General features: G+C 37.6%; 2 protein-coding genes across 2 annotated transcripts; both read right to left on the bottom strand.

Annotated features, from left to right (window-relative positions):
• Positions 1-1,574: 1,574 nt before the first annotated feature.
• LOC111582002 (uncharacterized) lies at positions 1,575-21,746 on the bottom strand. The gene is made up of 4 exons (XM_055014342.1): positions 21,465-21,746; positions 18,754-19,086; positions 2,652-3,311; positions 1,575-1,588 (listed from the first exon to the last, which is right to left on the bottom strand). Exons 1-4 carry the CDS (start codon positions 21,634-21,636, stop codon positions 1,575-1,577), a joined length of 1,179 nt encoding a protein of 392 aa, XP_054870317.1. The 5' UTR covers positions 21,637-21,746.
• LOC118470446 (zinc finger protein ZFP2-like) lies at positions 9,647-13,728 on the bottom strand. Its single transcript, XM_035949221.2, has 3 exons — positions 13,448-13,728; positions 11,716-12,054; positions 9,647-11,347 (listed from the first exon to the last, which is right to left on the bottom strand). Exons 1-3 carry the CDS (start codon positions 13,617-13,619, stop codon positions 9,798-9,800), a joined length of 2,061 nt encoding a protein of 686 aa, XP_035805114.2. The 5' UTR covers positions 13,620-13,728; the 3' UTR covers positions 9,647-9,797.
• Positions 21,747-23,109: the final 1,363 nt, after the last annotated feature.

Here is a 23,109-nt window from a genome sequence, read left to right as displayed (position 1 = left end):
CTACTACTACTACTACTACTACTACTACTACTACTACAACTACTACTACTACTACTACTACTACTACTACTACTACTAATAATAATAATAATAATAATAATAATAAAAGAAAAGTAAAAATAAGAAATTATTCAAAAAACGAAAATCTCAAAAGGGATGTTTTTTCTTTTTGCTTTTAAATGAAAGTATTAATATTGTCCATCACAACAGCATGCAAACTTAAAGTATGTGCTAACATAAAATGGAAATATGTACAAGATTGTTAACCAGAACAAGTAATTGTGTTCCAACCCGAACAAACTGGTAAAGATTTTCTTCTTCACTTCATTTGAAAAGTCCAAAATAATTCAGATACTTACAAGACACTTGAAATACGACGACCGTTTATGATGCTGATTTTTGTTTCACAAGAAGAAAACAAAAATAAGCAACTTTAAACAAACCAGAGAACAACCAACAAAAATAAATACATTACAAAAAAAGGACAGAGCAACAGGGACTGAATAAAGCAAAAGCAAAAATACCAAACTACAACAATCCTCTATGAACAGGAACATCTTTAACCAAAACCTAACTTAAGTAACAGCAAGTATGATAAGCAACATGCATATAAAATATGAAAAGTAATATTGCCATAAAATAGACTCTGTCACTGTTTTACTCATATATGTTGGCAAAGCTCACATCCATCATGGACAATCCCTCTCACCCACTGCATGACACTGTGGGGTCTTTCAGCAGCTCCTTCAGCAGCAGACTGAGACATCCACCCTGCAAGAAGGAACGCTATCGCAGGTCCTTCATTTCATCTGTTGTAAGACTGAACAACATCAGCATCACTGGCTGATATTAACATAAACTGGACTTACATCATATCATCTCAAACCATGGTAAAATCTGCACACTTCCTTGCACTGCTGGCATTTTCTGCACTTTTACATTTATTCCACAAACCACTTTTTGCTGATGTAATTTATTTATAGTGTAGTAATACTCTTCATTTTTCATCCTTCATTCTTGTATATAATATTGTTATTATAATTATTATCTTTACTGTGCATTGCTGCTGTAACACGGGAAATTTCCCCTGACATGGGGAGTAATGAAGGATTATCTTATCTGATCTTATGAATGATGTTTACTAGTGAGTTAATGATGCTGTTTGATTGGGAGCCAGTTTTAGCTGCTTTATACTTGATGCTGTTACTTTATGTACTGGCAGGTTAATCATCAATGTCTCCTACTCTCTAAAGTCATCATATTATTTGTAGAAGTGACATCCTGGTCAATTCTGAAGATCGACAGAAAATACATTCTAATTCATTATCTTTAAACACCTACTGGACAGGGATGGTATGAAAAATTCTATTTACCTCTGAACTGTAATAAAGTGGAAATATAAAGCTGTAGAAATTGATCCACTAAATTCAAATTTGTATTTAAATACATTATTTGGCTAAATGCACTGACTTACTTACCACCACAGCTCATTAAGTAGGAAGGAAATATATCAAGTGACCAAAAGATATTAAACAATGAAAGATTGTAATTACCAATGAGACAGAGTCCCACTTTCATCCAGGAACCACTGAAAACAACAAAACAACACACAAACTGCAATCACTAGGGGTGTAAAGTTACTCAGTACATTTACTGCTGTGGACATTTCAGTGCATTTTTAAAGTTCTTTTCTTATCCGTCCATTCCACTGCATTTCAGAGGAAAATATTGTACTTTCTACTGCACTTAATGTATCTGAATTGTTCTATGATTGAAGAGTGAGGTTCAATAACAGAATCTTGAGTGTGATTTACATTCTTTTGATTCTATGTCTAGAGTGTTTCATAAATTGACCATTTTTAAACAAATACAACGTTCCATTAATTTCATCCCAAATCTTGGTTTGATGAAGATCTCTGTTCTTTTTCACTTTTTACTTTCTCTTTCTGCAAATCTTTTCTGGACATTTACTGGTAAAGTTTCTTTGTGAGTTTGATACATAATTTGCAGAATACCATAATCTACTATGTCGTGAAATTTCAACCATTTTAACTGCAAGAATAGTGGGTTTGTTGGACCTCTAGATTTTTTCGGCTCTTCACTGTAAAATGAAAATTCAAGACAGTCATGTGTAAATTCATGTTCACTACATTAAATCAGAGCAACATCATCCCTTTCCACCCAGGTCAAGCCAAAACTCACAAACAACATTAAATTAACTATTAGGTCTTTAGTCATAAGTATTATGTCTCGAGTTGTCTTTATTTCGAAATGCAAAAACTTGCTATGTATCCCCTGGTCAGTTTCACAGATTTTAAAAGATCTTTGTCTCACAATCTGACATGCAATTACCTCAGATTCACTGCTGAAATGGTCAAAAGGCGCTTTAAATCAACAAGACCTACTTTTGTCCTGAACAACGTGAAAAATGCATGTTCCACCAAGCTTTGTTCCACCGATGTTCCAGGACTACAGCCTGTCACCTGTGTGAATTCTCATGTGCTTAGTCAGAGTACCACTTTGATTGAATTTTTTTCCACAGATTGTACAAGAATATGGCTTCTCACCTGTGTGAGTTCTCATGTGAACAGTCAGATGACTAGTTTGGCTGAAACGTTTCCCACAGGTTTCACAAGAAAACCGTTTGTCACCTTTGTCAATGACCATATGGACTTTCAGGTCAGACCCTAAATTACATTTTTTTCTGCATGCATTGTCAGCACTTGGTTTTGTACTGTTGTGGATTTGGTGATGTTTCTTCATTTGGTACTTATTCTGAAAGGTGTTTCCATAAACATCACATTTTAAAGACTTTCTACCTGTGTCTGTATCACAGTGACTTCCTGACAATGAAGACTTGTCTACATTGTTACTGTGACTGCTCTCTCTTTTATGACTCTTCTTTGGCTTCAGCGCTGCATTTCTAGTTGACCCTGAGTCTACATGCTTACTTCCCTCCTGATGTGGGCTCTCAGCTACTGGTGAATTGGAAGAGAGGAGCTGATCCCTGTTTGGTTCTAGTTCACTGTGGTCACCGTCCTTATCAGCTGAAGTCAATAGAAAGGTATCAGTAGCTTGATTCAGTACAATCTGCTCTTTCTGCTGACTGGTACAGAGTTCCTCCAGTTCCTCTTTAATCTGTGAAGGTTCTGGGTCTTTCTGGTCCAGGCTGGTGCAGAATTCCGTCACTTCCTCTTTAATCTGTGGAATCTCTGGGTCCTCCTGCTCCAGACGAAACTTCTTCTCCTGGTTACAGAGCTGCTGATGAGCAAGACCATTCCTCTCTTTCCAGACATCTTGATGTGGGTGATCTGAGTGGTAGGGCGCATGAAAAAGTTATTAACATGACGATAAGGAAAGAAACATCTGAGAGAAGACATTAAGTCCTCTCACATTGTTCCTCATATTGGCTCATCTTCAACAGCAATATAAAGTCATGCACCTCTGCGGAAACAGCACAACCATGACTACAAGTAGAGAAATTTCCGAAATTACATTTCTGCAGAATGGTACAGTTGTGGGGCTGCACAGTGGCGCAGTGGTTAGCACTTTCGCCTTGCAGCAAGAAGGTCCCTGGTTCACGTCCCGGCTTTCCCGGGATCTTTCTGCATGGAGTTTGCATGTTCTCCCTGTGCATGCGTGGGTTCTCTCCGGGTACTCCGGCTTCCTCCCACAGTCCAAAAATATGCTGAGGTTAATTGATTATTCTAAATTGCCCGTAGGTGTGAATGTGAGAGTGCTTGTTTGTCTTTGTATTGTAGCCCTGTGACAGACTGGTGACCTGTCTAGGGTGTCCCCTGCCTTCACCTGAGTCAGCTGGGATAGACTCCAGCCCCCCTCCCGCGACCCTAGTGAGGATTAAGCGGTGTATAGATAATGGATGGATGGATGGTACAGTTGTGGCATGAAGAAAAAACAACAAACAGCAACAAAACAATGGTGGAAGCGTTGATGTATCCAAGCAACAGCAAGGCAGCAAATAGACAGTTCAAAGAAATGTCGACTTAAGATGCAAAAGCGGAGTTTCTGTTTGAAAATAAATGTAACTCAGAGTTCGAATTAGGTTCTTACATTCGTCACATTCCTGTGCTAGTTCATTAAGACAATCAGAGTTTTACATACCAATTCTGTGTAAAATTATTCGTGGTTTCCAGTTGGCATCCAGCAGCCTGGGCTGATAATCAATCTCTTCATCCAACTGGCCGAGTTCTTTATCAGACACGAGAAATATTTCTCTGGATATTTCTACACAGTTGGATTTACACTGAACCAGTGTGTTAGCCTCTTGCATCAGTGCAAGATGCTCTCCCTCCCCACTGATACACAGTTCCTCCTGCTCCTCTTCCCTCTGTGGAGAATCTGGATCATCCTGGTCCACATCGGAGTTCCTCTCCTGGTTGCAGAGATTCTGCTCAGCAAGAACATTCTCCTCCTGGACATGTTGCTGCAGAAGGTCTGGAGGGCAAAATGACAAAAGTAAAAGCTTGTTAAAGGTGACGACGGCTGATGCACACATGAGCTAATAACCCTCTGAAACCCAAGCACTGTCTGGGTAGATTTTGCTCCTGTCACATTTTTCCTCACTGTGAATGTCTTCTGAGAAGTATGACTAGAATAGAGAATAGAATAGAATATATTTTATTAGTCCCACAAAAGGAAATTTGCAATGTCACAGTAGCTAAGTGACAGACAAATCAAGAAAACACAACTATAAAGTAAAGACGTAAGATATATACACTATATATGCAATATAAATAAGATAAACTTAAGAAAACAAGGACACTAACAAGACAAATTTAAGAATATATACACAAATGAATTGTACAGTTGGCACATGGCACAGTTTGGACAGAAATTACATTCAAAATGGCTCCACTTCACACTGTTTTTGAGCCATGCTGCATTGATCTTATTGGCCTGATATGTTTTATTTTGCTGTCAGTTTCTTCGTCATTTCCTGTCTTCTCAATGTAAACACAGTCTGCATGTCATTTGAAAATTTTTTGTCATTTCACTTTTGGTCTGTTGCACCTCAGAGCACTGAATTTTTGTTTTATTATGGATCTGGAGCAAACGGCATGGTTTTGGTGAATTTTTAATGACACATGTAGAACAGTCATTTCCATGAACTGCGTCGCAGAACTGACAGAACATTGAAAATTTGCTGATTCAGTTTCAAGGGTTCTGTTGATTGCATTTTGTTGTAATCTGCTATTACAGGGGGTCCTCGACTTATGTCGGAATTCCATTCCAAACAAATATCATGAAAGCTATTAAAAACTTAAAATTGATTGGTTCCATAAAAATACATAAGAAATTTTGAGTACTGAGTCATTTTGGTAGGGTTAGTGTGCTTTTTGTTGCCGTGCTTCATGTCTCTATAAAGCCAGCACATCTGAAAGTTCTTCAGAGACAAAAACAACTAAAACAAGGAACCTAATACAGGAAACATGCCTGAAGATACAGATTCTCAGCCAGGAAGGGTACAAGTGCTGCCACATAGCCAGGAAATGCAGATGCAGTCCTTCAGCAGTTGGATTCACTCTGCAGAAATACAGACAAACCAACTGCTTGGAAGACAAACCAGGATCTGGGCATTCAAGGGTTTCTTCTTTCATCCTGATCTGCATGTGCACAGAAAACCGTTGGATGACATCACAGGAACTTCAGCAACAGTGGTCAAACCAAACTGGTGTCCAGTGTTCCACCTATACTGTACGTGGCCGACGTTTAGATCATGGCTTAAGGTCCTACAAGGCTGTCAAGAAGCCCCTGATCAATGAGAGCCAGAGGTTAGCCCGGCATTGTTGGGCCCAAGTACACAAGAACTGGACAGCCAGGAATTGGAAGAAGATTCTGTGGTCAGATGAGTCCAGTTTCCAGCATTATCTTAGACTTAGATTGACTTTATTAATCCCCAGAAGGAAATTCTGCTTATGTGAGGGTACACAGAAGGTCAAGTGAAGCATTATCTCCAGCATGTACAGTACCTTCTGTCAAGTATGGTGGAGGCAGTATCATGGTTTGGGGATGCATGAGTGCTGTTGGTGTTGGTCATCTCACTGTCTGTGATGGAACATTTAACTCTGCCAAGTATTGCGCTATTCTCCAAACCCATGCTGCTCCCTTCTGCATGTGTACTGTTCCATCGAGGTCAAAACTGGAAGTTTCTACCAGATGGCTGCAGGAGCACAGTATCCAGGTCTGAGAGTGACCAGCTCAATCCTCAAACATGAGCCCCACTGAAAATTTGTGGTGGATTATCAAAAGATCTGTTTCAAAGTATAAACCAAATAATTTAGAAGAATTAAAAGCAGTAATTGAAGAAGAATGGGACAAGATTTCCCCTCGACAGTGTGAAAGGCTTGCGGGGAACATGCCAGCGTAGATTAGAGCTCTAATGCGTGATAATGACAGGACTACCAAATATTAATTTCATGATGTCATGATTTTTTTTTCTGATTTGAACACATTCTGTTATTTGTTGACTTTTCTCAATGTTGAGAATTGACATATTTAAACTGCCAAGAATTTAGTCTTGTTAATTTTTCTTGTCAACAATAATCAATAAAAATAACATTTGTATATGTTGGTGTCTGTCTAATGCAGCCATGCCTTTTGAAACACAAGAAATATTTCATAATATTTGAGGTTTTGTAAAATGTTAAGGGAGTCCGAAAGCTTTTTCCCACTACTGTATCACGTACTTACTGTTAAAATAGTCAGTTAGTGCGTCCCAACTAAAAATGTATTAATATATTTGTCAGTGTGTCAGAGTGAATGAGTTGGGTTTGACATGGAGCATAACAAAAGCTAAAATGATGGAGACAGACAGAAAAGGCAACATTAACAAAGAAAATGACTTTTGTGCATCACAATCTGTGAGGCTGTTCTCAGTTGCAGTGAGATTAAAAAAAAAAAAAAAACTCCACAGAGGTTCGAACTGGATTCAGTACTAACCTTTTTTCTTGTTCATAATTGTTTCATTATCATGGAAGTATAGAAGCAAACCTTCATTAAACATGTATTAAAGACATGCAGCAAGTTTCCAACTTGTACGTCTTTCTACGTCAACAAACACCAGTCTCTCGTTTAGTTTCTTGTAAATTAAGTCAAACAAGTTATGTAAGTAGGTAAACTCTTGGCTGTTCATTCATTCAACTCTTCGTATGAAATCAAAATGGATCAAGTTATCAGAACGCATAATTTCAAGTTCTGAAATGATCAGAAAATAAATATGAGACATTTAAAATTGAAAGTAAAAATTTCTGCCTGATTTTAAACCACATCACAGAACTGGAACAGCTCTTTGAGCAGTTTTTAATGACCCACTATCATGTTCTGGTGATTCTAGTCCTGACTGCTGCCCTTGACGCTGAATCAGAAAATCCTTATATGGCACCTTAAACAGTTTGTGGCGATGAACTGAAGACATTGTCCTCAAACTCACTTACTCACTTGTTGGGTCTCTCAAGGTTCCATGTTGAGCCCAATCTTGTTTTCTTAAATATGTTGCCTTCTGGATCCGTTGTTAACAAATGTAAGTTCTTTTTTCATCGGTTTGAAGACGATATACAAATCTATCAATACATAAAAGAAACAGTAAAGATTCTGTGCTGCCATTTCCGGACAGATCAAAAGTTTCACAAACTCAGATGTTGTTGTTGTTGTTTTTTTGTTTTTTTTTTAAATAAGTGAAAAACGGAACTTGGACAAGTAAATTGTCTGATTTGAATCCAGTAAAACAGCTTTTATGTATTTTAAAAGACAAATCTAGAGCAAAGCAACCCCTCCAGTAAAGAGCTTCTCTGAAGAATGACAACATCTCAGCAGACATTTGTGCAACACTGGTGTCCTCCATGCTGAGGATTGAGTCTGTCAGGTAATATAAAAGTGAACATGGGAATTTTCATTTATTAAATCTAATCTGTTGTTTTTTTTGATCATATAAGATGTTGAATATTATCAAACAGTCCAACTTTGACAAAATATAAAACAGCATGTGATCTCTTTTGTCTATAAGTTGATTTTTGTTGGAAAAACTGAAACAATCATCTGCTCGAATTTTTAAACACTCCCACAAAATGGAACACAAGGACAGTAAAACTTTGTTTCAAACTGTTTATTGTTTCATTTAGTAGCAAATAGCAAAATCTGTCAGTGGCAAAAGAATCAAAAAACAGGCACAGGAAGCAATTTAATTTTGGGGTTAAAATTCATAACACAAAGCCATGTATCATAAACATTTTATCAGCCAACCAGACTGAAGTTACCAACAAAAATTAACTGAAGGAATTGAATAATCTGTTTCTGTACACATCCAAATGGGGTACAATGCATACTATCAGACAACTGCATTACAATTCATCTTATTCCAGCACTCACAAAGCAAAACTTCAAGTGTGTTACATCAAAGTCATCTGATCTGACCAAACTGTTCTGAAGCAAACTGAAGCCTCTATGAGTTGATTTTTTAAATTAAATTGTCTTACAGAAAGCTGAATCTTTTTCTGATATGAAACCAGTCACAATTGTTACTTCCAGATGTTACTGCACTAGAAACTGGTTTAATTTTTTTTATTTTATTTTTTTTTAAATAAAAACACCATAGAAATACAGACTGAAGTTGAGCTGGATTGCAACCCATTTACATCCACACGAACTTAACATGAGAATTACTGAAACAATTAATACAAAAATTACATTCATGTGTCATGAAAGTGAGTTTCATTTTCACAACATTAAATCAGACCAACATCAGATCCCAGATCCATGACTCACAGGCTACAAGACAGATAACACTGACTCTCTGTAGAAGAAGGGTCAGTGTCGTCTATACCTGCTGAGGAGACTCACATCATTTGGTGTGAGCAGGACACTGCTGAAGACCTTTTATGACACTGTGGTGGCATCCATGGTCTTCTATGCAGTGGTGTGCTGGGAAGGGGGGGTGCGCTGAGCGTGATAAGAACAGACTAAACAGACTGATTAAAAGAGCAGCTCAGTCTGTGGCTGATCCCTGGACTCCATGGAGGTGGTGGGAGAGAGGAGGGCTCTGGATAAACTGTCTTCTATGATCAGAAACACCTCCCACCCTCTGCATCAGACTGTGAACTCCTTAAGAAGCGCCTTCAGCAACAGACTGGTTCACCCTAGGTGTAAGAAGGAATGCTTCCGCAGGTCGTTTATTCCAGCATCTGTTAGATTGTACAATGCCGCACTATAAACTCCACCGTGTACTGTTTACTGCTGCACTTTTCTCTTCTCCCATTTTAGACACGCATCCTCCTACTTATGTGTAATAACTGATACCTCATCCTCTTGTATATAATCTTCTACATATTTATAAGAAGAAAAAAATCATCTGTATATAATGTTTTTTATTTTTTTTCTGCAATTTTTGCACCGTTTCTTTTTCTTACCTATTCCTGTACTGCCTATATACTTTTTCTTTGGAGCTGCTGTAGCGGTGAACGTTCCCCACTGTGGGATCAATAAAGTTTATCCTTATCCTTACATTTACCATGAACAATGTGAATGAATGTGTATTTCAATGAGCTTTGCTCCCACCGTTGCTCCAGGACTACAGTGTCTCACTTGTGTGAGTACTCATGTGGACAGTCAGATTACTACTTTGACTGAAACTTTTTGCGCAGGTTTTACAAGAATATGGCCTCTCACCTGTGTGAGTTCTCATGTGGGCAGTCAGATTACCATGTTCACTGAAAGTTTTCCCACACCTTTCACAAAAATATGGCTTTTCACCAGTGTGTGTTCTCCTGTGGGACAACAAATCATTATGTTGAGGGAAACTTTTTCTGCACATTGCAAGAATACGGCCTCTCACCTGTGTGAGTTCTCATGTGGACAATCAGATGACTGCTTTGACTGTAACTTTTCCTGCAGGTTTTACAAGAATAAGGCTTCTCACCTGTTTGAGTTATCATGTGGACAGTCAGATATGTACGGTCACTGAAACTTTTTCCACATTTTTCACAAGAAAACGGTTTCTCCCCTGTGTGTATTTTCATGTGGGACAACAAACCACTACGTTGAGTGAAACTTTTTCCACAGTTTTCACAAGAATGTGGTTTCTCACCTGTGTGTGTTCTCTTGTGCTCAGTCAGATTACTGGTGTTTGTGAAACATTTGCCGCATGTCTCACAAGAATACGGTTTCTCACCTGTGTGAGTTTTCATGTGGACAGTCAGATGATTACTTAAAATGAAACTGTTGCCACATGTTTTGCAAGAGTACGGCCTCTCACCTGTGTGAGTTTTCATGTGGACAGTCAGGACACTATTTTTACTGAAACTTTTCCCACATGTTTCACAAGAATACGGTTTCTCACCTGTGTGAGTTCTCATGTGGACAGTCAGACTACTACTTTTCCTATAACGTTTCCCACATGTTTCACAAGAATATGGCCTCTCATCTGTGTGAGTTCTCCTGTGGACAGTCAGAACACTACTTTTACTGAAACGTTTCCCACATGTTTCACAAGAATATGGTTTCTCACCTGTGTGTGTTCTCATGTGAGCCACCAAACCATGACGCTGAGTGAAACATTTTCCACAGGTTTTACAAGAATGTGGCTTCTCACCTGTGTGAGTTCTCATATGGGCAGCCAGATACCTACTTTCACTGAAACTCTTCCCACATGTTTCACAAGAATACCGTTTCTCATCTTTGTGAATGACCATATGGACTTTCAGCTCAGACCGTAAATTAAAATTTTCTTCACATGCTTTGCAGGCAAGTGGTTTTATGCCTTTGTGGATTTGGTGATGTTTCTTCATTTGGTACTTATTCTTAAAGGTGTTTCCACAAATATCATATTTTAAAGACTTTCTACTTGTGTCAGTATCATGGTGATTTCCTGATGCTGAACTTTTGTCTGCATTGCTACTGTGACTACTCTTTCTGTTATGACTCTTCTTTGGCTTCAGCGCTGCATTTCTAGTTGACCCTGAGTCTACATGCTTACTTCCTTCCTGATGTGGGCTCTCAGCTACTGGTGAATTGGAAGAGAGAAGCTGGTCACTGTTTGTTTCTAGTTCATTCTGGTCACTGTCCTTCTCAGTTGAAGTCAATAGAATTGTACCAGTAGCTTGCTTCTCTATAATCTGCTCTCCCTGCTGACTGGTGCAGAGTTCCTTCTGTTTCTCATTAATCTGTAGAGGCTGTGGGGCCTCCTGGCCCAGGCTGGTGCAGAATGCCTCCTGTTCCTCTTTCATCTGTGAAGGGTTTGGGCCCTCCTGGTCCAGACTAAAGTCCTTGTCCTCGTTACAGAGCTGCTGATTAGTGAGACCATCCCCCTCTTTACAGACATCTTGATGCAGGTGGTCTGGAGGGACAATGGGGCATATGAAAAATTATTAACATGATGATAAGGAAAAACATCTGAGAGAAGACATTTCATTCTCTGACCCCCAAGCCCTGTCTGGGCAGTCACATTTTTCCTTGCAGCGGGCTCATCCCTAACAGCAATATAAAGTCTTGTAAAAAAAAAAATCATCACAATGGCGTACATTTTGATGCATCCAACACACACAGCAACAGCGAGGCAGCAAATAGTTCAAATACATATCAATGAGTTAAGATGCAACAGCGGAACTTCTGTCTAAAAATACATGTAACTCAGAGCTCTAATTAGGATCTTACATTAGTCACATTCCTGTGTTCGTTCATTAAGACAATCATAGTTTTACATACCAATTCTGTGTAATATTATTTGTGGTTTCCGGATGATATCCAGCACCCTGTGCTGATAATCGATGTCTTCATCCAACTGGCCAAGTGGTTTATCAGAAAGTCCAAATATTTCTCTGGATATTTCTTCACATTTGGATTTGCTCTGAACCAGTGTATCAGTCTCTTGCATCAGTGCAAGCTGCTCTCCCTCCTGACTGGTGTAGAGTTTCTCCTGATCCTGATCCTCTTTCATCTGTGGAGGCTCTGGATCCTCCTGGTCCAGACTGGAGTTCCTCTCCTGGTTGCAGAGATTCTGCTCAGCAAAAACATTCTCCTCCTGGACATGTTGCTGTACAAGTTCTCGAAGACAAAATGAAAACAGAAAGAGGTTACTAAAGGTGATGGTATGTGACGCACACCTGAGCTAATATAGTTAATCCTCTGAAGTCCATGTACTATCTGGGTAGTTTTTGCTCTCATCACATTTTTCCTCACTGTGGACTTATTTTTCCATGCTATAAAAAATTCTGCACCTCTGTGGAAACAGTACAACCATGACTAGATATACAGAGAATTGATGAATATCTTCTGTGCAGTATGGCACAATTTTAGCAGAAATCACAACTGCAAAAACATATTTCTGGTGAATTTTTTAATGAGACATGTAGACAAGAGTCATTTCGATGAACGGTAAGCCTTACAACTAGTCGCAGAACCCACGGAACATTGTAAATCTGCTGATTCTTTCTGGTTTTACAGGTTCTGAAAAATGATGTAATCTGAGAGATATTTTCAAAATGATAACATGTTGGCTCATTTTGCTGGAAATATACATGGTACTCATTACTGAACAATTGTTTTTGGTAGCAATAATGCAAGGTAGTTATGAAAGCTCAGACTTTACTAATCATATTAACTACATTACCCATAATCAAGGTTTTCACCTGCCTACGAAACATCTCCAAAAAGTAGCTGCATCTTCAGTTTACGAGGATTTAAGAGCAAGTCAATGTAATATTTTGCTGAAAATGTTGTTGTCCTTTCTGAAGGTTGAGGTATCAATCTGTCTCTGGGTTGTTCTGTGATGAACCAGTGATCCATCCTGGGTGTCCACTGCCTTCCAACCAATATTGTTTGGGACAGGTTCTTGGCCCTGCTACTGTATAATTATCTATTTATTTATTTCATTGCTGTACTCTGCTGTAAACTGTGTTAATACTACTACAGCTCATCTTATACCATGCCACACTTATAATCCATTCAATTTATAGAGTACGATAGTCTCGATATATCACATACGTATTTGTCAAATACTAACAATAAATGTTCTTTCAAATCTTGATCAGTTATTACGTCTCAACTAAGTGCATGTAATATAATTGTCAGTGTGTTAGAGTGAATGAGTTGGGTTTGACGTGGAGGACGAGAAAAGATAAAATGATGGAGACATAGAAAAGGCAACTTTTACAAAAAAGTCTTTCTGTACATTTCATGTGTGTTTAATCACCATAGATTATACATGGATGAAGGAAAACGTGGCTTTCACACTTCATTAGGACAATTCTTTATATTCAGCCACCAAAGTGAGTTGATGTTTGCCTGATGTCTTTGGGATTATTATGAACCCTGAAATTTAAAGACCACCATGGAGTCGGTATAGAAATGTGAAAGTTATCCTGCTGTTCATCCACACAAACCGCAGCTCCTCACTTTACTTCTATCAGTTCATTCACACCATCACAGTTCCACAAACCTGTTGTGTGTAACTTTATCTCAGGTTTCCACATGTTATCCAGCAGTCTGCGCTGACGATCGATCTCCTCCTCGTACTGGACGATGGTTTTCTCAAACTCTGTGAATATTTCTTCAGCAGCAGCAGTTAGTCGCTCGTTGATCAACTCTCTCAGATTCTGGACTGAACTCATCTTTAAGTGATAAAATATTAACCTGAGATAAGACAGAACAACTGTCTGTAAAAACTTCCACACATCAGTACACGTTAGAAACGGTTTCAATGAGCTAACGTTAGCAACGGTTTGGCTTCACTTCTACCGGATGTTTTTTTTTTCATCTGATCAGCCTTCAAATTAAAATGTTCATTTTTTGATTGCAGCTAGTTGTCACAATTTTGTTCTAATAATATTAATATTAAAAAGCACAAGTAGTAGTAGTAGTAGTAGTAGTAGTAATAAGAATCATAATAATAATGTTGAATGATTCAACGTAATAAAAGTAAAAGTACGACATTATATAAAAATTTCCAAAGGGATTTTTTTCTTTTTTTAAATTCAGTATTAATGTTGTCCGTGTTAACTGTATAAGGACATTGTTCAATGTGCTCTTATACTGATGTGGAGAACTACAGGAAGTATTCATTTGTGCGCATGTGCAAAATAAAGTGGGCACGAGTTGGTTCTGGCCCGGCACTAAGACAGACGTGTTGTGTTGTTTTCCTCCGTAATGTACGGTATGATTTACCGGTATTCCGACCCTGAGTATGGCAGCGCCAACAGTCCGTCAGGGTATAGCATACAAACTCAAATTATAGTCTAACATAAAATGGATATATGTACAATAATAGAAACAAAAAGTAGTAGTCGTGTTCCAACAGTAGCAAACTGATGGAAATTTTCTACTTTCTTCTTTTCAAAAGTCCAAAATAATTCAAATACTTACAAGACATTTGTAATATGAGGACTGTTTATGATACTGATTGTTGTTTCACACTAAGAAAATAACACTGAAAAACCTAAAACAAACCAGAGAACAACCAACAAAAATAAATAAATGAATAAATATTATTTTAAAAAGTACAGAGTGAAGTGACAGGCACTGAATAAAGCAAAAGTAAAAATACCAAACTACAACAATACTTCATTAACAGGAACTTAATTTAAGTAGCACCAAGCATTTTGAGCAACATGCATATAAAATGTTGAAAGTAATATTGCCAGAAAATCGACTCTGTTAGTGTTTACTCATATAAATGATGTTTACTCGTGAGTTAATGATGTTGTTTTATTGAGAGCCAGTTTAAACAGCTTTATACTTGATGCTGTTGCTTTATAAATTGGCAGGTTAATCAGCAATGCATCCTACTCTCTAAGGTCATCATACGGTTGTAGACGTGTCGTCCTGGTCAATTCTGAAGATCGTCAGAAAATATATTCTAATTCATTACCTTTTAAGACCTACTGGACAGGGATGGTATGAAAAATTCTATTTACCTCTTAACTATAATGTGAAAATATAAAGTTGTAGAAATGCATCCATTAAAGTCAAATTTGTATTTAACATACATTTACTAATGTGGACATTTTAGTGCATTTTTATAGTACTTCTTCTACTTCCTTCATCCATCCACTCCACTACATTTCAGAAGAAAAAAATTGTACTTTCTACTGCACTTCATTTATCTCAGTTGTTATTATTTTAAAGTGTAACATTTGACAAAATGGAAAATATAACAAACTTCTAAAATACAAAATATTGTTACAGATAAATGCAGTAGTCTCCGTTTTGCATCTTACAAAAACCAGTGTGTAGTCGCACCAACATTTCAGACACCTATAAATTTTTAACTGTTTATGCTGCCCTTTGGATTCACTGTTAACAAATGTAAGATTTCTTGTCATCGGTTTGGAGACGATATACAAATTTATCAGCCCATAAAAACAAACAGTGAAGACTCACTGCCTTTGATGGACACATCAATCTATCCATTTTTTTTAAATGACAATAAAAAAATGAAGAATGGACCCTGGTGTTCATGTTGTCATTTTTGAGGACTGTATCATTTTTTTTACACTTTATGTGAAAACACAGTGAGAGAGGAGTGTTTTGTATTTAGCAGTGCAGTGTTCTACTTTTGCTTCGTGTGTCTTAATTTTGAAAACAAAGTTCAGATTTTGACAATAAAGTGTGCTTTTGACACAAGTGTGCAGTGCTTTGTGAATTGTGTTCAAATAAAACAGTGTGCAGTGTGTTGGGAAATGTGTGCTATTTTTAAAGAACAGTGTCTTATCAATTGAGAAAAACTGTAAGATGCAACAGCGGAGTTTCTGTCTGAAAATAAATGTAACTCAGAGTTCGAATTAGGATCTTACATTCATCACATTCCTTTGCTAGTTCATTAAGACAATCATAGTTTTACATACCAATTCTGTGGAACATCATTTATGGTTTCCAGTTAGCATCCAGCAGCCTGGGCTGATAATCAATCTCTTTATCCAAGTGGCTGAGTGGTTTATCAGACACGAGAAATATTTCTCTGGATATTTTGACACAGTTGGATTTACACTGAACCAGTGTATCAGCCTCTTGCATCAGTACAAGATGCTCTCCCTCCCCACTGGTGCACAGTTCCTCCTGCTCCTCTTTCATCTGTGGAGAATCTGGTGTTCAAAATAAAGTATATGTATAGTTTCTACATTATTTTTGTATGCGACAAGACTTTTGTCCAAGCAAAATCTGACTTTTCTGTCCTAATTAAATAATAAAACTCAATGAATGATTATTTGTTGTTCCTACAACTTAAGAGACAAGACTTTTGTCAGGGATTGTAGAATACTTGTGACTAGGCTGGATTTTCTATTGCTTTTTCTGATTAAAATATGAAATCGGTTCATTCTTTTTGAATAACCCTAGATTCTAAATCATAGGACACAAATACTATCATCATGTCAGATAACATTTAAATGCTGACTCCTGAGGCTATTCATGATGATATACAGTGGTGGAAAAATATTTTTAGACACGGCGTGCATTTGTGAAATATCACATTGAGAATCAGTCTTAGGTCTTCAAATGCAATTTATGTATTTATTTATTTTTACAAAGACCCACCAATTTACATTCACATGAATTTAACATGAGTTTACATGAGTAATTAAATCAAAAGTTACATTCATGTGTGAACTCATTTTCACTACATTACATCAGACCAACATCATCCCCTTCCACTTGGCTCTTGCAGAAATTGATAACCAACATTAAATTAACTATTTGGTCGTTCCTCAGAAGTATGATGTCTCCAATTGTCTTTCTTGCATAAATGCATCATGCTTCTGTAAAAGTCATCATGTATTGGAGAGTTTGACAGATTTTAAAAGAACCATGTGTCACAGTTTGACAGACAATAAACTCACAGAATCAACAAAACTTTTACTCTGAACGATGTGAATGAATGCATGTTTTTTGAAGCTTTCTTCCCATTGTTGTTGCAGGACTACAGCTTTTCACCTGTGTGAGTTCTCATGTGGCCAGTCAGATTACTATGTTCACTAAAACTTTTCCCACATCTTTCACAAGAATACGGCCTCTCACCTGTGTGAGTTCTCATGTGACTAATCAGATGACTGCCTTGACTAAAACTTTTTCCACAGGTTTTACAAGAATATGGCTTCTCACCTGTGTGAGTTCTAATGTGGGACAAGAAGTCTTTATTTTGAATGAAAGTTTTTCCAAATCTCTCACAAAAATATGGCTTCTCACCTGTGTGAGTTCTCATGTGGATGGTCAGCTTACCACGTTCACGAAAACTTTTCCCACATCTTTCACAAAAATATGGCTTCTCACCTGTGTGAGTTCTCATGTGGATGGTCAGCTTACCATGTTCACGAAAACCTTTCCCACATCTTTCACAAAAATATGGCTTCTCACCAGTATGTGTTTTCATGTGGACAGTAAGATTACTATTTCTATTGAAACATTTCCCACATCTTTCACAAAAATATGGCTTCTCACCTGTGTGAGTTCTCATGTGGACAGTAAGAGTACTATTTTGACTGAAACGTTTCCCACATCTTTCACAAAAATATGGCTTCTCACCTGTGTGTGTTCTCATGTGGACTTTCAGATGACTATTTTTGCTGAAACGCTTCCCACAGGTTTCACAAGAATACCGTTTGTCACCTTTGTCAATTATCAAATGGACTTTCAAGTCAGACGGTGAATTACATTTTTTTCTGCATGTATTGTCAGCACTTGGTTTTACACCTTTGTGGATTTGGTGATGTTTCTTCATTTGGTACTTATTCTTAAAGGTCTTTCCACAAACATCACATTTGAAAGACTTTCTACCTGTGTCTGTATCACAGTGACTTCCTGACAATGAAAACTTGTCTACATTGTTACTGTGACTGCTCTCTCTGTTATGACTCTTCTTTGGCTTCAGCACTGCATTTCTAGTTGACCCTGAGTCTACATGCTTACTTCCCTCCTGATGTGGGCTCTCAGCTACTGGTGAATTGGAAGAGAGGAGCTGATCCCTGTTTGGTTCTAGTTCACTGTGGCCACCCTCCTTATCAGCTGAAGTCAATAGAAAGGTATCAGTAGTTTGATTCAGTACAATCTGCTCTTTCTGCTGACTGGTACAGAGTTCCTCCGGTTCCTCTTTAATCTGTGAATGTTCTGGGTCTTTCTGGTCCAGGCTGGTACAGAGTTCCTCCGGTTCCTCTTTAATCTGTGAAGGTTCTGGGTCTTTCTGGTCCAAACAAGTGCTGAATGTCTCCTCTTCCTCTTTAATCTGTGGAGGCCTTGGGTCCTCCTGGTCCAGACTAAACTTCTTCTCCTGGTTACGGAGCTGCTGATGAGCAAGACCGTTCCTCTCTTTCCAGACATCTTGATGTGGTTGGTCTGAGTGGTAAGGGCACATGATAAAAGTTATTAACATGACGATAAGGAAAGAAACATCTGAGAGAAGACATTAAGTCCTCTCACATTGTTCCTCACATTGGCTCATCCTCAACAGTAATATAAAGTCATGCACCTCTGTGGAAACAGCACAACCATGACTACAAGCAAAGAAAGTTCTGAAATTACATTTCTGCAGAATGGCACAGTTCTGGCATGAATTTAAAAAAAAAACAAAAAATAAAAAAACAATGGTGGAAGCATTGATGTATCCAAGCAACAGCAAGGCGGCAAATACATGTCAACAAGTTAAGATGCAAAAGCAGAATTTCTGTCTGAAAATAAATGTAACTCAGAGTTCGAATTAGGATCTTACATTCGTCACATTCCTTTGCTAGTTCATTAAGACAATCATAGTTTACATACCAATTCTGTGTAAAATTATTCGTGGTTTCCAGAAGGGATCCAGCAGCCTGGGCTGATAATCAATCTCTTCATCCAACTGGCCGAGTGGTTTATCAGATACAAGAAATATTTCTCTGGATATTTCTACACAGTTGGATTTACACTGAACCAGTGTGTTAGCCTCTTGCATCAGTGCAAGATGCTCTCCCTCCCCACTGGTGCACAGTTCCTCCTGTTCCTCTTTCACCTGTGGAGCATCTGGATCATCCTGGTCCACATTGGAGTTCCTCTGCTGGTTGCAGAGATTCTGCTCAGCAAGAACATTCTCCTCCTGGACATGTTGCTGCAGAAGGTCTGGAGGGCAAAATGACAAAAGTAAAAGCTTTTTAAAAAGTGACGATAGGTGATGCACATCTGAGCTAATAACCCTCTGAAACCCAAGCACTGCCTCGGTAGATTTTGCTCCTGTCTTCCTTACCGTGAATGTCTTCTGAGCAGTATGAATAGAATAGAGAATAGAATAGACTTCATTAGTCCCACAAGAGGAAATTTGCAATGTCACAGTAGCTCAGTGACAGTAAGAAAAATCAAGAAAACACAACTAGAAATTAAAGACATAAGATATACACACTATATATGCAATATAAATAAGAAAAACTTAATAAAACAGGGACACTAACAACACAAATTTAAGAATATGTACACAAATGAATTGCACAGTTGGCACATAGCACAGTTTGGACAGAAATTACAATTAAAATGGCTCCACTTCACACTGTTTTTGAGCCATGCTGCACTGATCTTATTGAACTGATGTGTTTTATTTTGCTGTCAGTCTCATTGTCATCTCCTGTCTTCTCCATGTAAACACAGTCTGCATGTCATCTGAAAACTTTTTTTGAAGAATTTTTGTCATTTCACTGTTGGTCTGTTGCACTTAAAAGCACTGAATTTTTGCTTTATTATGGATCTGGAGCAAACAACGTGGTTTTGGTGAATTTTTTAATGATACATGTAGAACAGAATCATTTCCATGAACTGTGTCGCAGAACTGATGGAACATTGCCAGGTCCAGCAGATAGACCTCAGACTTCTCTGCGTGTCCAGCCCTCTCTCTGGTTACCTGGTTACAGATGCTGTTGCACCCGCGCGTTAAAAAATGCTTACACCCGCAACTCCACTACGTCCAAAGAAGCAAAAACGTTTGCAAATGTGCAGACGTGAGTGGAACGACTCGAACCCCTGGCAATGGATACAAGGCAAACTGTGTTTTCTGTTGCTCATGGACTGGCTGAAGTAAGGCAGCATCAGGAGACAAACATGGAGGAAATATGAGAACAGAGAGAACCCAACCAGCAGGTCACAGTTTATCATCATCTAATCATCTCCTGAAGCTGATATGGTGAGAGACATCATGATAATCATGCTGATGTGGTCATAGACTCTACACTATTTTAGCGACTCAATAAATGCCTAAGTTGCTTATTATTATTATTTTAAATGCTTTTAGTTTTCAAAAAACATTTATTTAATAGCCTATATGTAATCAATAAATGGCCTTTCCCTATCTAAAGAAAAACTCACTCAGAACTTTGATATGCTAACAGTACTAAACAACTAAATCAATAAATACAAGCATACACACATAAATAAGTTAATAAATTAATTGTGTGAAGATTAGATTTAGATGGGAAAAAATGTATGTAGAGAATTTCTTTGTCCAGTACTCTGCATTCAGTTGTTAATTTTTTTGCAGAATCCAGTATTGCACACTGGTTGCTCATTACATTTTATTAGTTTGGTTTCACTGTTTGAGGCCACTTCTTTTCATACAGAACCTGTGATAATGAAACAATACATAACTCTTAGTTTCATGTTAATAAAGCACTTGAAGCATTAAGTATGGCTCAGTGCTTTTTTCCAAAATTAAACATACCACTCTTGGCTGGTAGTGGCCCCGAGTTCAGTAAAGTTGGAAAGATATTCACAGATTCTGACTTCTGGCATCAATAACTCATTAGATATAGGTTATCAAAAATAAACAATGCCTCTTTCCCATTGTTGTAAGGTAGACAATGTGCTACAAGCCCAGTTTTAACAACAGTAGCTGTCTTTCAAGCTGCAGAAATAACATAGAATAGAATAGAATAGAATAGAATAGAACAGAATAGAATAGAATAGAATAGAATATTCTTTATTGTCATTATACAATGTATAACGAGATTGCAGATTGGTGTCTATGAGCAGCCTGCTGTGAACAGGGACGGTCTGCAAATTGCAAAACCGCTGCAACAGCGAAGAGAGACACAAATATTCAATAACTTCACTCTGATACTCTGTAGTGTCTCCAAAATCACTGCAGCCTTCAACTGGCTCCTGTTGACACCAATGTTATTCCTGCAGCTGGAAAGACAACTACTGTTGATAAAACTGGGCTTGTAGCACATTGTCTACCTTACAACAACTTGAAAGAGGCAACGTTTATGTTTTGACACCATATATTTAATGAGTTATCGATGCTGGAAGTCTGAATCTGTGAATATCTTTCCAACTTTACTGAACAGTGGCCCCGAGGGGCCGTGGTGGGCGTCCTTTATTTTCATTTCTGAAAGGTGGCAGCCCTAGTTGAGTCGGTATAGAAATGTGAAAGTTATCCTGCTGTTCATCCACACAAACCGCAGCTCCTCACTTTACTTCTATCAGTTCATTCAGACCATCACAGTTCCACAAACCTGTTGTGTGTAACTTTATCTCAGGTTTCCAGATGTTATCCAGCAGTCTGCGCTGACGATCGATCTCCTCCTCGTACTGGACGATGGTTTTCTCAAACTCTGTGAATATTTCTTCAGCAGCAGCAGTTAGTCGCTGGTTGATCAACTCTCTCAGATTCTGGACTGAACTCATCTTTAAGTGATAAAATATTAATCTGAGATAAGACAAAACAACCGTCTGTAAAAACTTCCACACATCAGTACACGTTAGAAACAGTTTCCATCAGCTAACGTTAGCAACGGTTTGGCTTCACTTCTACCGGATGTTGTTTTTTTTTTTTATCTGATCAGCCTTCAAATTAAAATGTTCATTTTTTGATTGCAGCTAGTTGAGGTCACGATTTTGTTATAATAATATTGATATTAAAAAGCACAAGAAGTAGTAGTAGTAGTAGTAGTAGTAGTAGTAGTAGTAATAAGAAGAATCATAATAATTATTTTGAATGATTCAACATAATAAAAGTACGACATTATATAAAAATTTCCAAAGGGATTTTTTTTCTTTTTGAAATTGAGTATTAATGTTGTCCATCAGGGTATAGCATACAAACTCAAATTATAGTCTAACATAAAATGGATATATGTACAATAATAGAAACAAAAAGTGGTAATCGTGTTCCAACAGTAGCAAACTGATGGAAATTTTCTACTTTCTTCTTTTCAAAAGTCCAAAATAATTCAAATACTTACAAGACATTTGTAATATGAGGACTGTTTATGATGCTGATTGTTGTTTCACACTAAGAAAATAGCACTGAAAAACTTAAAACAAACCAGAGAACAACCAACAAAAATAAATAAATGAATAAATATTATTTTAAAAAGTACAGAGTGAAGTGACAGGCACTGAATAAAGCAAAAGTAAAAATACCAAACTACAACAATACTTCATGAACAGGAACTTAATTTAAGTAGCACCAAGCATTTTGAGCAACATGCATAAAAAATGTTGAAAGTAATATTGCCAGAAAATGTACTTTCTACTGCACTTCATTTATCTCAGTTGTTATTATTTTAAAGTGTAACATTTGACAAAATGGAAAATATAACAAACTTCTAAAATACAATATATTGTTACAGATAAATGCAGTAGTCTCCGTTTTGCATCTTACAAAAACCAGTGTGTAGTCGCACCAACATTTCAGATTTCTAAATTGTTAACTGTTTATGCTGCCCTTTGGATTCATTGTCAACAAATGTGAAATTTCTTATCAGTTTGGAGACGATATACAAATTTATCAGCCCATAAAAACAAACAGTAAAGACTCACTGCTGCCCTTTCTGGACACATCAAAACTTTTAAAAATCACATTTTTTTAAAAGACAAGAAAAAACGAAGAATGGACCCTGGACAAGTATGTTGCTGGACTTGAAATGAAATGAGCTTTGAGGTATTTTAAAAGACAAATCTAGAGTAACACAACCCTTCCAGTAAAGAGCATCTCTGAAGGATGGCACAACATCTCTGCAGACATTTGTGCAACGCTGGTGTCCTCCATGCTGAGGAGGATGAGTCTGTCGGCTAATATAAAAGTGAACATCGGAATTTCAGTTTTTAAATCTAAACTTGTTTCTTTTTTTTAGATCATCTAAGACTGTGCAATAT

The sequence above is a fragment of the Amphiprion ocellaris genome, chromosome 10 (assembly GCF_022539595.1).
Source record: "Amphiprion ocellaris isolate individual 3 ecotype Okinawa chromosome 10, ASM2253959v1, whole genome shotgun sequence".
In the NCBI taxonomy this organism is placed as follows: Eukaryota; Metazoa; Chordata; class Actinopteri; family Pomacentridae; genus Amphiprion; species Amphiprion ocellaris.
Note: the sequence above shows the minus strand (reverse complement) of the source record. Positions and strands in the feature narration are given on the sequence as shown.

What these genes read in the sequence shown, in the direction of transcription:
- LOC118470446 (XM_035949221.2), bottom strand. Translation starts at nt 13,619, where the DNA reads ATGAGTTCAGTCCAGAATCTGAGAGAGTTGATCAACGAGCGACTAACT. An exon ending in GATAAAGTTACACACAACAG is followed by an intron (nt 12,055 to 13,447) that starts GTTTGTGGAACT and finishes TTTGTCTTCGAG; the next exon opens with AACTTGTACAGCAACATGTC. An exon ending in AATAATATTACACAGAATTG is followed by an intron (nt 11,348 to 11,715) that starts GTATGTAAAACT and finishes TTGTCCCTCCAG; the next exon opens with ACCACCTGCATCAAGATGTC.
- LOC111582002 (XM_055014342.1), bottom strand. Translation starts at nt 21,636, where the DNA reads ATGAGTTCAGTCCAGAATCTGAGAGAGTTGATCAACCAGCGACTAACT. An exon ending in GATAAAGTTACACACAACAG is followed by an intron (nt 19,087 to 21,464) that starts GTTTGTGGAACT and finishes TTTGCCCTCCAG; the next exon opens with ACCTTCTGCAGCAACATGTC. An exon ending in AATAATTTTACACAGAATTG is followed by an intron (nt 3,312 to 18,753) that starts GTATGTAAACTA and finishes CCTACCACTCAG; the next exon opens with ATCACCCACATCAAGATGTC.